This window comes from Anopheles gambiae, chromosome 3, assembly GCF_943734735.2.
Source record: "Anopheles gambiae chromosome 3, idAnoGambNW_F1_1, whole genome shotgun sequence".
In the NCBI taxonomy this organism is placed as follows: Eukaryota; Metazoa; Arthropoda; class Insecta; order Diptera; family Culicidae; genus Anopheles; species Anopheles gambiae.
In genome coordinates, this window is record NC_064602.1 from 90431493 (window position 1) to 90447207 (window position 15715).

Genomic DNA, 15715 nt, shown 5'->3' on the forward strand with positions numbered 1-15715 from the left:
CATCCACGGTGATGTTGCGTCAAAAGAGAGAGATAGAGAGCAGAAGGTAGATTTCAAAGTAAATTCAAGCAGCACACTTGAACGGATAGCAGGGCAGCACTCCAGCAAATCTGCAAATGACAGCGTTCAAAAGCCGATTAACACAAAAAAAGCATTTCCCTCGACATGACTACAAAAAAAAACAAGCTATAGGAAACTCATAAAGAGGAAAGTCCTTTACTCCCGACAGGAGGAGGTGTTGGTGGTGCTGTGTGTGTGTTTCACTTTGCACCGGAACAATGATCTGCTGTTTCGATGATTCGTTTGACAGAACGGAGTAACAGAGCCGTAGTCGTTAGAGCGGACAACAAAACCAGCCCTCGAGGGGGGGTTGGCAATCAATCAAAATCAGTATCACCGGACCCGGCCGGTGAAGGCAAGCGACATCAGATGACGAGTTTGCCTACGACAATGGCGAATTTAAAAAAAAAACCTAAATGTTCGCTCCCAGATGGTTCACTGTTCCGAGTTGGGGATGCAAGAGATGAGGACGCACAGGAAGATAGAGCCTACGGAAGACTCTATTGTACAAGTCCCAGCTGAATCTTGCGGGGCTGCTTCTCCTGGAGTTCATGGTTCATATCACTCCAAAGGCCAATTATCACGGAACATTGACAATTATTTGATACAGAGCGCAAAAGGAAAGGCAAAACCCGAGGTGAACAAATTCCCTTTAGTATTGATTGTTCGCATCATGAAGAAGTCAATTGAAAATTTGCAAAGAATCAATGGCTTGGTATTGCTGTCGCTTCTATTGCTAGTGCTCGGGGGAATGCTTGGGCGAATACAATCGAAGCAAAAGCCAGAAGGCACCGTCGTGTCGGCCCGGAAGATGAAGTCGGTTGATTAGAATTTTGAAATTGTCTCCAACTGTGATTAATCAACGTCTCCTCCTTGTCAGAAGACGTTACGCGCGCGGGGGATGCTCAACTCAATGAAGATAAGGAAAAAGTTTGCTCGCTGGTATTGGGTAAGAGAAACAGTTTTATCTTTTGAATGAAAGGGGAAATTTTTAAAGGAGATAAAAAGGACTAGAAGCTCTTTAGGTATGACGTTACAAAAAATTGGAAATTTTGTACGAATTTAGTTTACCTCTGAAATATCTTCTTTAACGACTAACTTGATTCCTGCTTAAGGAGGGCTTTTACAATTGCAAAACCTATTTGTTGGTATCTCGCGCTTTTTAAAAACACTTGAATGTAGCGGAAGAACATACGCTTTTCCGGAAACGATGGAGCGCTAAACAGCGAGCCGCTTTATTTATTTAATTTCTTTTCCTTCTATTGCATATAGCCCATGTGGTGCTGAGTCAGCACCATTCCCGAGGGGGCCACAGACACGCATGAGTCACTTCACCACTCACCACGCAAGGTAAACGTAGCAAGGAACTTGATGGAAGAACTCCACAGAACGAGTCCAGTTAGTTCACGTTCCGAACGTCTTTGGTTCGTTACTGTGTGCCAATTCTTTCATGTCGGTATAGGGCCCGGGCCGTGACGAGTAATGACGATGTCTTATCATCGTTACCCCGCTTTTATGCTTGGGCGAAGCCCCAGAAGCTCCCCACCATTAGGGATGGGGATGGGACACGGAGCGAAGGATGATGAAATAAGAAACAAACATGCTTGACATACTTGTGTTAAAAGTATGTTTGTGTGGGTGCGTATTTTTTAAGCGAAGAAAGCTTACAAACGGACAAAACTATGTGCTTCTCCACTGACGCCAGCAAATGGTTGGACGTGCCCCTGTTTGTAATTTGAGCAGCATGGATGCATTAGTGAAATATTTTGCAATTTTTATGGGTGCCGTTCTTGTGCTGTTGCTAACATAAAGAAAGGAATTTTTCAAATAAATTCAAGAGCCAAGTTGAAGTTAAAAAATAGCAATGAATTTAGTAAAAATTAGTTCACCTGCGGACCTTTTTGATTTTTTATTTTTGTTGAGTTTAACAGTGATTGAACAAAAACATTTAATTTATAGTTTTTAGAACACACTGGCTATATATAAATCCTCTTAAATCCAGCACCGTAATCGAACCCCGTGTGGGTGAATGGAGGAATCAAATTTCCTGTTTTTTTGTTTTTGCTTCATCCTCTCACAAATGGCGCTGTGCCACACTGTTTCTTTTTTTTCTGCTTTTCGCCCTCTACAAATCGCAATCGAATCGCAAACACACAACAAATCGCGTTTCGCTTCATTAGCATTAATTGTATGCTTTATTAGGCAGCCAGCCAGCCGCCGGGTGTCAGTATCAGTCCGTCCGGCCGGCCTTTTATTCATAAACATTTATTGCGCCACTACGATAAAATAACTGCGTTGAGGGGTTGAGGGGAGCTGTTATCTGAGATACCGTGTAAGAGCGAATGCTAAGCACACTTCAGGGAGGGAGCAAAATAATATTTTAACAAAAAAAAATGGTATGATTCTGTTGCAAAATGTTCAATTACAATTTTATGGAACATTTTTATTTCTATCGAATTTTTATAATGTTTGTAGGACACAATTTACTGGCAAAACATCCCACTGCAATGGCGCGTTGCAAAATTTGCATACAAATGAAAACTCAAATTTGGTTGCTGTTGCTGTTGTTAGTGACGTACTCGGTTTTTGTACGGTAAATGTGAGAATGTATGAATAGTGTGGGGCACGTGTGTTATGCAACACGAATGCAATGTATCGTTGGAAAGAGAAAATGCATATGCTGTTGCTTTCATTCAGAGAAGGGGGAAATGATAGGTAAATAGACAATTTAATTTTGCTGCCTGTTTTCATCAGAACGGTCATACTGTTTGCTTTCAAATGAGCAGCATTCCGAAAAAACGACATATTGGACTGTATAAAATGCCCTCATGTTGACACTATTACCACTGCACGGTCAACATAGTTGAATCAGCGAATCAGCAGCAAACAGTAAATCAGCGAAAATATTATTACAATTTATTCGCAACAAAGTTCCTCCCGAGTAACAGATAGTCAATCAAAAGGCCAAGAAAAAGCACCGCAAAATCCGAGTCAAATAATCCGATTTTTCTGACCACTGGGATGCGTGGATGTGTCACATTCGCGCCCTCGAGAATGCACATCATGCAAATAATAGCGCATCGTCGTGCGATGTGGTGCCACTACCGTTGGTCACAGTGTAAACGAGTGAATTGAATTGTTTTCGTACCACCGTACACCTCTCCCCTTCTTCCATGACTCATTGCTCCCCGGGCGAACAATCTCCAGTAGCGCGAATAGACTTTTAGATTGGACTCTGGGTCGCTGGTGTGTGCTCAATTGTTCACTCCGCGACATTGTCTGTCCTGTGTGTTTCTGTACGTGTGCGTGTGTGTGTGACCTTTTTGGTCAACACAACAAACAACAAACAAACCGGAGGGGCCTTTCTACGTCATTGGCAGCGCGCGCACAAAATTCGCAACAAATAACAAACCAGCCAACACCCAGTGTGGGTGGTGGGGCGGGGACAGGAGTCTTTGGAGGTCCATGAGGCATAGCAAAACGATGAGTCATGTGTTTTCTGAGCTCTGAGATACGGATTTCTCGTCGTCGGACGTGAAGCGGAAGAAACCGGCTCGGGCGGAAAGTCCTAAGACCGCCGTTTCTTTTGTTTGGAAGGGAAATTTATATTAAAAAAAAAACATTAGACCATGCTATGGCACCAATTGATTCAATGTATCATATGGTAGATAATGATGAATCTGAAATGATTGAATAATGGTCTTAGGAGGCATATGGACGACTTGGCCCAATGGCAGACACGCGGACTCCAATAAAGAACGTATATGGTACTGTGTTGGCACATGTTGGGATGCTTTCGATAGCAAAGATTGATTTATCTAGTGATTTGGTATACATAAACATGATTACGGTTGCCTCTCTGTCTGATATAATCCGCCATTGGTAGCATCCGTCTTATTTTTAAACATAAAAAGCGTCAAAAGTTTGGCTGCCAATTTTTCACAACTAAATAATTTCCATGCAACAATCGTCTTTTCTTTTTCTATTCCAACCTTTTTTTGTTACTCGCGCACAAAGAATACTCGAGAATCCCAAACTAAACCCTACACATACACACTTAAACTCGACAGAAATCCTTACTACTTAGTCCGAACACAAACATTGGGAATGGGGATTGAACCATGTCCGACCTTGTAAGAAGCTTTCACGCTCAGCCGTACACTGTCAACTCATCTCGGATAAGTCAGGTTAAAACCGCTACTGATATTACGCTGGGAGCTGAAAAATCACGTTAGCTTTGTGTATGAATCATTTCATGAACAAAATAGAACAATTGTAGCAAATCAATTGGACAGACAGTGAGCTGCAATAAAACAATTTATAACCAGTCAGTTAGTGCCAGTTTCGTCATAAAGTATCGTAATACGCTTATACCAATAGCTACCACAACAAACAACCGTACATCTTACAGTTTTTGATAATACTGAGTAGTGAAGCTGTTGATGTACATTTTCTTTAGCTACCAAGATACGATTGACAGTCGTACCAACTCACCTTTAAAACCTGGCTCTTTCTGAAGCTCAGCTCATCATCCGCTGTGGCGTTAAAGTCGTGCTTTGCAACCGCTTCCATATTTGTGGGTTTTCGTGTGTCCTCCTACCAGGTTGTAAGTGAATCTTGGCGCACCCGTCCGTCCCTGCTGAACGCTTTCCGAAGGGCGATTCCGTCAGGGGGAAACGCACTCTTGCTTATCTGCTTTCCCCGGTTCGATCACCAACAAACAAACACAACAATTGTAGCGATGTTGAAACGCTACCGTAAGGCCTGTGAGGCGATGATGTTGCGATGGTGCTGCTGCTGATCGTTGGGCCGTATTAGGGTACCGCGATACGGTGGCGGTTGGCGTAAAGCTTACAGCGTTTTGCTATCACCAAATTGGAGCCTCACTTTGCGGCAAGCCAAAGGGGAATATACACAGACACACACACACACTCTTATCGGATCACCTTCGCTTCATGGAGGCGCACCGGGGAGGCGGGCACCCAACCAGAACAGGATTCACGCACTATTTCTTAACAAACATTCATGTACAGACACTAACACACACATAAACGCACACGAGCAGCACACCTCCTAGCCCAGTAAATGCATTCTTTCACTGAACGCACTACTTTCTTTGCCTTTTTTAAAAAAAATCACCACCTCTTTATGCACCTTTTTACATGTAATATTTTAATTTAAAAAAAACGTGCACGCTTCTCCACACAACCACACGTGCCTGTACGCGGATACAAACATACACACACACGCACAAACAAACACTGACGAATTGCACCAGCTCGCCCGCTTTTGACTGTGATAACTTATTTTTAAATATTATCTTTCTTTTCCACCAACTGCACGGCAATCACGGGGCGACGATGACACACGCAGCAGCAAGGACTGACATCACACATTAGACGACGCACTGTACATTTGGGGGCATTTAGAGCTAGATGGGAGAGAGAGAGAGAAGAAAAGCAGGGCTGTAAAATTAAAATCTACTTCTTCACGGCGGCAACACGACGTGCCGATGGTACGTGACGTGACGGAGCGACGGCCGCTCACACACACCCTACTAAGTAAACAAGCTAAAATAACACCTCCAACAGCGCGTGTGTGCGACACGACCGCGCGCGCGTGTGACGTCATTTTACCAGTAACAATTTTAGTTTCCGGCTGTCCGACAACTTTTATGTTACTAATGTTCTAGCAAAAGTGTATTTTATCGGTTGCTGCCCTTAACACAAGCCTTGCTAAGCAACACGGCTATCAAGGGGATGGACCCACTCATACACACACACACACACACACAGACAGACAGGTGAAAACAAGTCAGATCACTCCCCGATGACGTCACTGGTAGTACTCTCGTTAGAACGTTCTTGCGCTCTTCCTTCCTGGATGGACGAGGCACACACACACACACTACTGTAGCCTGTAACGCGTGAACTTTTGCATTTGCTTTCCCCGCTATCGCATGTAGAAATTCCGACACGTAAAAGAACATTAATCGGCACCTTTTGACCCCCCTCTCCCATGCACAAACACACACACACACACACACCTCTACCACAACTCTCTTTTAACTGCTGATTACGGTAAGAATTTGCGTGATACGCGGGCTAGAAGAGTGGGCAAGCAGCAGCAGCAGCAGCAGTCCGTGTACTATCTGCCGTGACGGATCGGAAACAACAAACCATACACAGTGCAAGGGCCACCGACACCGGAATGTGGTGTGGCGCCTGCTTGTACAGTGGGCTCGCTCACGCTCTCACTCTCTCTCTCTCGCGTTGCGTTCGTTCTCACGCGTGCAAATGAATGAAAACGTGCATGGATCGCACCCACACACACACACTCACGATGGGAAACCGGCTGGAGAGAGAGAGAGAGAGATAATCGCCGGTGAGATGATTTTGTAGGTGGAAACGTCAATGTTTATAGAGGGATTAATGGAGCGAACGGTTTCCGAACACGCGCTCCCGTAGACGCTTTCAATCGCACAAATGAGTGTTTTGAGTGTAGAACAAGGTTGCTAAATCTACAAACATGTGTAACGATAGAAGCATTTCTAATCGCATACAAAATTCTTGAAAAAATTTACATTTTTCAATTGAAAAGCGCATAAACTTAAGAGGTATAAGAACATCTTCAATTAACAAATATGAGAAATTCAGATGAAAAACCATCTTCAAAAGAAATGTTAAGAGAAAATCATAAAGAAAAGTCGTATCAAAAAGGAAAAAGAAGAGAAAATTTGAAGTAGAAGAATAATAAATAAATAAAAAGTGGAGCACGGAAAAGAAAAAAAAATAAATAAAACATGAACAAACAGACGTATTAACGAAGTGTAAAACGTGACACCAAACAAGAAACAAGATAAAACCTAAGAAGAAAATGTAATAGTGAATGATAATGTGTCGAGCAAGAGAGGGAGAGCAAACAAACTCACGTTGCGTTGAACTTGAAAGTTCAAAATACGAAATTCTAGAAAGCAAATTTTCAACCGTGTGCCAACACCCTTCCTAGTAACCTTGAGACGTGCCCCAATCGCATCTCGCACGCGATAGTTATATATTTATTTTTGCATTCGTTATCACCCACTCGTTACAATGTTTCCCCGTTTTCGGTTCCACGTTTTTTTTTAAACTCGGCATTTTTTTTTCACATTCCATTGAACTCCGAACTTCAGCCTGTGCCCTCCCAACAAACACACACACACATTCAGATACTCATTTTCCTCGCCCACAAGGACTGCGAGAGGGTGTTGCCCTCAGGAAATCCATAAACCTTTTTTTTGTAGTTGCACTTGGGGTTGTTCTGTACTGCTCACGTACAGGGCAGTCTTTATCAGCGAGCGATTCTACCAACACGAGCAGAAACAGACAGTTTCACTCTCACTGCTAGCGTAGCGCCGCCATGCGCTCCCGCGGTCAGTGTGGAAAAGGAAGGAAGTTTCAAGCATGGGGTTTATTTAAAGGAAAAAAAAGAAAAAAGAAAGAGAATTTAGAAGAAAATAGCATCTTTCACCATAATCTACCAGACCGAGTTGGAGCCTTTTTCCGATGATTCTTTTTTTCTGTAAAAATTTTCCACTTCCGAAAAGGAAAAAAAAGACAAGAATTTGCGTGCAATGGAATTTGCTTCTGGTCACTCGTACTCGTTTTTGCTTTCTCTCCACCGCTAGGGGATTAGAGTAATGGGAAGATTTTCGTACCCGGTTTCGCGTTTGGCCGGGTGATCGTAGAATGTTTGCGATAATCTGACAATAAATCTGGATGCCGGCGCCTTCTGCCGTGAAGGTCAATTATTGCAAACACTCCCTTCCTTCGCACCGTTTGGCTGTTTCGTTGATAGTCCCGGTGCGGATTCTCGGATAGGAGGCACTCCCGGCACACCTCACACACCCACCCACAATTCGAATGATCGATGTGCGTTTATCTATATACGGTTCCAGCGAGTGGTTAGATGGTTGGTTGGTCCATTTTTCTTACAAAACACACACACACACGCACTGGCAAATCGGGGTGGTGAAGGAGGCACTCTTGGGGTGGTAATTGGATGTTGGCAGGAAAACGGAAACAATAACCTCCCACTCAAGGGCAGTAGTGTGTGTGTGTGCGTTTAATTTCCTCTCCATTGAAGGAGCAGAAGAAACAGGAAAGGCCTTTATATATAGGAAACAATAAAATCGTATCCTTTATCCGTAGCCTCCCCGCTTTCTCTTTTGCGCCTCCGAGAACCACACCGATAAATAGCACGCACGTGTTTGTTAATTTGTGCACACAGAAATAAATGTGACACACAGCAAGAGCGGTTGTGGAAGGTAGTTTTTGTGCTGCATATCTTGGGTAAGGTAGAAAACTGGAAGGAAAAAAACCACAATTTCATCGAAGATAAATTGAGCGACAGTTATTGAGTTTATCGTTCAAATGAATTCGCCGTTTGGACTATCTACTACAAGTTAGACGTTACTGCTTAGGTTATTAGTTTAGATTATTTTAACCTTTACAACATTTTAGTGGACCGTATGATAGGCAACAGATAGCATTGAACAATGACTCAGGACGACTGCAGTCTAGTCCGGATGACTACTCGTCGTCTAACTTCAGATTTTAAGATTTGTACTTGTAATTTAACTTGTTTGAATTCCAAACGGAGTCGTTCTGGGTCATCCAGATTTGTTCGGGCCCATCAGGAGTTCACCGGAGTCATTTTACGGAGTCTAACGCGACTGACTCGCATGCAGAACTGAGTGATCCTGCCTCAGTGATGTACTTCCATCATAGAAAGGAATTGGACGGGCTTTGTTCGAACAAATTGAAGCAATAAGAAGAAAACATTTGAATTACAACACTAAATTGAAACTATTCAATCTGTATATAAAAAAAAATGCATAGTACCTTAACATTTAAGATGTTATACACAGTCAGGATGTTAAGTCATGTTTACTGTTTGTGTACTAGTGACTCATTATTCAAAATATTAATTTGGTATTTTTCTTCGATAAAAAAGTACAAATAACAATGTTTTTCTTGAAAAGAATTCACTTTCAAGGGCCACAATGCTGCTCTGTCTTCCCCTACGAATATGTACACCCCAGCTTGCTGCATCATGCTTTGGCTTCGGACAATCGAAAGTTAGCTATTTTTAGCAGCACGCAACGAAATTTGCAACAATAACACAATCTCGTGCTAAACCCAGATTTACCACACAACATCTAACTGAAATTGAATGAGTCGAGGGGAAGGATGAAAGAGACCAGTATTACGGATGCGGATGAAGAAGTAAGCGAGAAATTATTTAAATCCAATCTGTGATTCGAAGGTGCCAATGTAAATGCCACTGGTTTAAGCTAAGCAAAATAAAACTACAAACATAGTAAAACGACTAGTCGACAGTGTACGTACAACATTAAACTAATTAAATATTTGCTGACGTATTACAAGACCACAGGGGCAAAAACTAACAACAACGCATTCAAACACTTCCTACAGACTGGTAAATACGCTCCAAAGCTGCACAATTACTACACTGCCTGCGAGTAAAACCGCACGAACAATTAAATTAAATTATATACACCAGCGGTGCTTTCCGTACAGAAAAAGGGTTCTGAGAAAATTAAACCTCGAACTAACTTTTCTCGCTACAGCGGTGGCAAAGGTTTACACATGTGTGGCAGAGACTGACTGCTCCCACCAAACAGAGCACCACAACGACACACCAACATTGTACAACGCACGGGTGGCAGAGATATTATTCATCTCTGCCAATAAATTTCCCCCATTTCGAGTCGGTGCTAGAAAATGATATCATCATCGGAAAAGCTTCAAAAAGTTGGTTGCGCGTTGCGGTTCGAATCGACATTTGAAACCATAAAATGTTTAAAAATGAGCATTTTTCTCAATTTTTTCATCCCCTAAATTTGCCTTGTTAATTGTTCTGCACATCTGTCTGTGTGTGAAAAGATCGCGAAGGAGAGATAATGAAATAAGGAGGGAAAAAAACATTGGACAAAATCGGGGAAAACCTCATCCGTGCGATCATCATGCGCACCCACGCTGCTTCTATACATTGTTAGCAGCGTGCGATCGTTCAAGACGATCGATAGTGTGTATTTGTGTATCTGTACGTATATATGTGTGTATGTTTTCTATAATATACCCATTCGGCCCGTTCAACATGAGTTAGCCGGCCAACCCGGCGTGACTAAAAGGTTAGAAGAAGATGCGTCTGCCTGCGGTAGCGCAACACGCACCGTGTACAGTGAAGCTATAAGAATCTAATCAGATTTTAAAAATAACCAACCAACGAGCGAAATTATACGGCGGACAGCATGGGGTAATACGAAGACGCTGGGTGCGTTTTCACCCGACAGTAATTTTGCAACAGCTAAAAGAAGCAAACAACAGCAACCAGAAGCGCTTCCTCTCACTCTCACACACAGTGACAGAAAATTAAAACAAAAAAAAAACAAAAGTAAAACAGAAAAAGTTTTAAAATGGTAGGCCGATTTTTTGACGATTTTTTACATTACTTAGGGAAGGTAGGTGGGTGCCCTGGTTTGGCAGCGAGTTCAAAGGGAGAGCGTGCAAAGTGAAAAGCATTGTGCTGCTGTGAAATGCTGGCGGTGGGCCATATACAGTTGAGTCACTTCTCGCATTCACAATGAAATAAGCTAAGGTTATTGGAAAAGTTTGGTTGGGAAGACTGTGTGCTTCTTCTTCGACGATTCGGCCGATGGAAAAGTGGTAAAATGATACCGCTCCCCTATCTGTGTGTTAGGAAGACAAGATTTTCATTGTAAAATGCTGTTAAAAATGCAGCTTAACATAGAAATTTGCTCGAGCAGGTGTGTTTGTAATCAATTTCTAGTGTATTTTTACAATAAACTACATCTTGGGTTTATTTATGGGTAAATCATTAAGTTACTGAAAGCCAAAACCCTACTAGTGAAGTGGTACAGGCAGTTGTTGTTGTGCTGAAGAAGAAGAAGAAAAAACCTTCTATTTCTAATACAAATACAATACAACTGCTTATTTGCCACAGCATGGCCCTAGGTCATTGCCGGCCTATTGCCCGAAGGATTTCCGATGATCGATCAAGAGCGATCGCTCATTATGAACTTATTAACCAAACATGATATGTGTCCCAAGACGCAAAGCAATAAAATCATCCAGAATCAATTAAAATTACTTAAAAACGAATCGAAATGAGTTTTAATGCTTTCTCATGATTTAGCGGAAATAAACACCTAATCATCATTTATTAATCACACTACAGGATACTATAATCATTTTTCATAGTACAGGAGTTTTAAGTAAGTTTTAAAAATTCAGCGAATCATTTTCGAATTTCACGCCTCGATCAGCTAAACAAACATCTGCTTGAGAGCAACCGAAATAATTAAACCTACGACAGTAGTCAGGTAAATGTGCGCTTCAAGGAGAGTGATAATATGTTTAACCTTGAAAGATTTACAACGTATGGAAGAACTACGGGAAATGTTTACTTCACACACCTGTAAGATGTCTAAGAAGACAACTATTTGTAAAAGTGGTACCAACTATTTCTACATCGTCCCTACAGAGTTATTACTGCGATTTAAGAAGGATTTCCTAGAACGAGCACGTTGTTAAGCCTTGCCCTGTTGTAAACGTAACCAAGACATTGGCTTCTTAAATTTAGTCCAACAATATGTATGATGAACAATACTGCGGGAGTAGCAGTAGCTAATAACACAAAATACAAAAAGTTTTTTAAGATTTCTTAGGTTGTTGGAGTTGGTTTTCCAATTTCATCTACTCTACTAACTGACTTGCATTACGCATGGTTACGTCGTGTAAACTCCGAACAAAACAGTCCAGCCAGCCGGTACCAGAACGGGGAATTGGGGAAAAGGAATCCTCACCAAAGTTGCAGCAGAACTCAATTCAATCAGTTATTTATAGCAAACCGAATCGAACACCGCCCTGAGGCAACATGTGGTTCCGGACAGAGACCAGAAGTGTAAAAGCCTTCCTGCAAGCAGCGTATGTGTGTGTGTGTGGCACGTATTGTAAAAACAAACATTTGCACAACACAGTAATCTCAACTTCCGAAGAAACGAGCCGCCGAGAGAGCTCGCGTGTGTCCTCCAGGTCTCGCCCATTCCCGTCTCGTATCTTGAACCGTTTCCGTCCGTTTGTCGATGGCGGTTTTGATTGAGCGAACGAACAGAAGTTTTAAAAATACACCCCGCCAACATCATACGAGATCGATTATTCAAAACGATTGAACATGGCGCGGTTCTGTTTATACATTTGCGTACAATTTGTGTTTCAGATCTTTGAATAAAAAGGCAAATCTTGTAAGCCAACAAGGGTTACAAGCGATGGTTGTAATTTTCATTTTTGCGAAAAAAAACAGAAATTGCTGGAGCATGCTCGTACCCTCCTCCTGTACCCCGGGGGGCGGAACGTTAAGTTTGTGTATGACAAACATAATTGAAGGGCACACGGGTGAAGGAAAAACATCAACAAAAAAGCGAAAAACCACACGCAACCCCACCATGCGTAACTTCTTCAGCAGTGGCTGCAGTATTTTGGCGAGGGAGGAAATTTAAAAAATGCGGGAATTTTTTTTGTTTTTTTTTTTTGTTTTTCACCCTCACTCCAACAACCCCTCCTTGAGGTGCATTCTACAGAGGATGCACTTGCAATTATGAGCGCAAAAGGGTAAAGGGCTGCTTCACTCCTCTCGCAAACCCATTTCGGGCTCTCTACTGCCCTTCCCATCCCATCCCTGCTATGACAACCATTTAGGGGGGATTGAAAGTGCTGAGTGCAAACTGCGCGGTTCCGCGTGGAATAGCAGGCCATGTGAGCGGCTTGTTCGTATCCATCATCGCCACCGTATCACCACCATCGCCACACAACCACCAGCATCATCATCATCGTCATCATCGTCGCGACCGTCACGACGTGCACATAAACGGTGGCGCGGTGGCGGGTGTGTATATATTGCCTTACTGCCTGCCTGAAAGCATATTTAATGTGATTTCTGGTGCAGCACAAACACACACACATGCACGCTCCCACATATAGGAATCTGTCGCTTGCATACATACATACTCACACACATAGGTGCATATATGACCGGGAGCGCGCGCGTGTGTTCTCTGCGATGGCTTTAGCGAGACCGTAGCAATAGACGATGCGCAATCTCAGATTGCGCATATATTTATCTGTCAAACGGGTCGGTTTGATATATTTATCTGTCAAAAAATATATATATATCTCGGACATATAATCTTGAAAATTTATGCGCAATCTTGGCGCAATCTGAAAATGTATGGAAATGACGTTTATAGCTCAGGGTTGGCTACGTGAAATGACTTATGTTTTGATAAAACGAATATATGCGCAATCTGAGATTGCGCATCGTGTATTAATACGGAGATATTTAGAACCCGGGAGGGATACCGCCACCGCCGCCGTCGCCCTGGGTTAATTCACTTCAGTCTCGGTGGCCCTTTTCGAAAATGTGCATTCTTGTGCATACATGCCCAGGCAATGGGGGAGGGAGCCAAAAATGCATTCCAATTTTTGGTTGCACATTTTAAAGTTTGGTTTGGAAATAAAGTGACCAAAAAAGCTTATTTCACCCCTAAAACGGTCCATTTCAGTTCAAAATAGAGAAGAAAAAAATCTTATAATGTTTTTATACACACACACCCACATAGACAGAGGGGGAAAATGTCATCCCGTGCATGGATGCCCCCGTAAGCCTCTTGTGTGCCTTTCGGATACACCGTTTTCCCCGCAGGGAACGATACTGATAGAACGCGCACCAAACGATGGACAAACGGGGGGTGGGAGTGGGGGACAGGGTTGCTGGGAAGGGAAGGGCTGAAAAATACCATCAATAAGCCGCATCTATGATGATGGTGGACCTTTTCTCAGAAACCGTACGCACACACACACACACACCTATGCATACACGTTCATGTGCAGTTCGACCACTCTCATTCTTGCTCGCTCTCTCGCTCGTGTGCGTTTCTCTTCGGACGGTTGTCAAGGTAGAAGAGCGAAAGAGACAGAGACAGAGAAGAAGAGAGAGAGCGAGAGCGGGACCGCGGTGTACCGTCGAAATTGCTGGAACAAAAAAAAATAAACCACACCATCCCATTGACATTCGGCGTGTGCGATTTTAAAATGCATTGTTATTTATAATAAATTGCACAAAAATATGCTTAAAACATGAAATTATTGAACTGGATTTTGTTTTCATCGATTGAAAAACCCTCCCCTATACCATTGAGCGTTTCCACGAGTGCTTGCAAGCAACGTTTAGTTGATGAGGCGAGTGAGGGAGGCTTTCCCTCGCCGCCTACTTATTCCTCCTTCGCCGCTACCACAGACCGGCGGTGCCGTGCGGTATCACTGTCGGAGCACTGAACCAATTTTTTGGGGTTTAAAATTATCTTCCGGTTGCAAATGCGACGGAAAGAGAGTGTGTGTGTGTGTGTGTGTGTGTGTGTGCGCGCGTCTGAATGTGTCCTCTATATGTGTGTGTTAGAATGTCGATGAAGGGAACCCAAGCGGCGGACGTTGGAGACAGAACACCACACACCAAAAACCAGAATCAGTGCACTTCTCTTTCACTGGCGATGGCACCCACACGCACAATTCATCTGCGGCACACACAACCGTACACCCGAGATCAACCACCGCACACACTCACACAAACACACAGACGCACACGCCGACACAGAGGACGTAGACGACGACCACCCTTTTCTTGCCGCTGCCACAGAAAAGACACCGAAAAAGGTGAAGAGTACGGTAAGAATCTGCGGTGTCTCCTCCCTCACGTTCAGTGCGGCGTGTTCGGGTCACTGGAGACGGAGGGGGGTGAGATGTGGAAGGGATGTCACTGTTTTAAGGGGATTTGCATACTGTGTCAGAGGCTTGTACACGCACAATTGCACACGGTTTTTTTTATTCACGGGTAGCGAGTTCGGTTCACGGTTGCACTCACGGTTAAAACTAACGCTGTCGGGGAAAACACAACGCAAACGTAAAACGGCTCGGTCGAGACACACACACGAAAAAGGCGAGCGGGACAAGAACGTTGTCGCTTTTCTCGATGAAGTGCGTGCAGAGAAGGTTGGTCTATGGACCGGTTCCAGCGTGACAGCACCGTTCAGCAGACAGCAGCCGGTTTGACAGTCAATGGCCAATGGTTGTTGACGGCCCATGCAACAAATTTGTAGAAAGTAAACGGCGGGTGCTAGTAGACAGACAGAAATTTCAGAAGCGAATTGAATTTGCTTTAATTTTCTATCGATTAGACAGTCATGTCTGGCAGCGACACACCGAAAATCTACCGTAACGAATAAATTGACAACTTAAATATAACGCTTTGTAACGCTTCTTTTTTCGGACGACCGATTTCGGTCCAACCGTCAGCGAGCGAAATCCTAACGAAATTGCTATTAGCATGCTTCTGCACTGCCAAACATCAATTTAACACTAATTAAAATGAAGTATTACTGTTATTCGCATGATAATTGAGAAAAAACAAAACTCACTTTTAGTTTGTTTACAATAACAAGCGTTACTTTTCGCATGTCAAACTTTTCGTTACGGTGGTTTTTCGATCTGACTGGCAGCGGCTTAATCAAGTAGGTTTT

General features: G+C 43.1%; 1 protein-coding gene across 9 annotated transcripts in view; it reads right to left on the minus strand.

Moving 5' to 3' along the window:
- Positions 1-15204, minus strand: part of LOC1280872 (growth factor receptor-bound protein 2) — a 39126-nt gene extending 23922 nt beyond the window's left edge. Inside the window, exons 1-2 of one of the 9 annotated variants that reach the window (XM_061662154.1) lie at positions 15061-15204; positions 4555-5491 (exon numbers count right to left, since the gene is read on the minus strand). In XM_061662154.1, coding sequence (XP_061518138.1) covers positions 4555-4632 — 78 coding nt within the window. In that variant the 5' untranslated portion in view covers positions 4633-5491; positions 15061-15204. Of the gene's footprint in view, positions 1-4554; positions 5492-6059; positions 6268-14334 lie in introns of those variants that run through there. The other 8 variants (XM_061662155.1, XM_061662161.1, XM_061662160.1 and 5 more) reach the window with 8 other exon arrangements.
- Between the last annotated feature and the right edge of the window lie 511 nt (positions 15205-15715).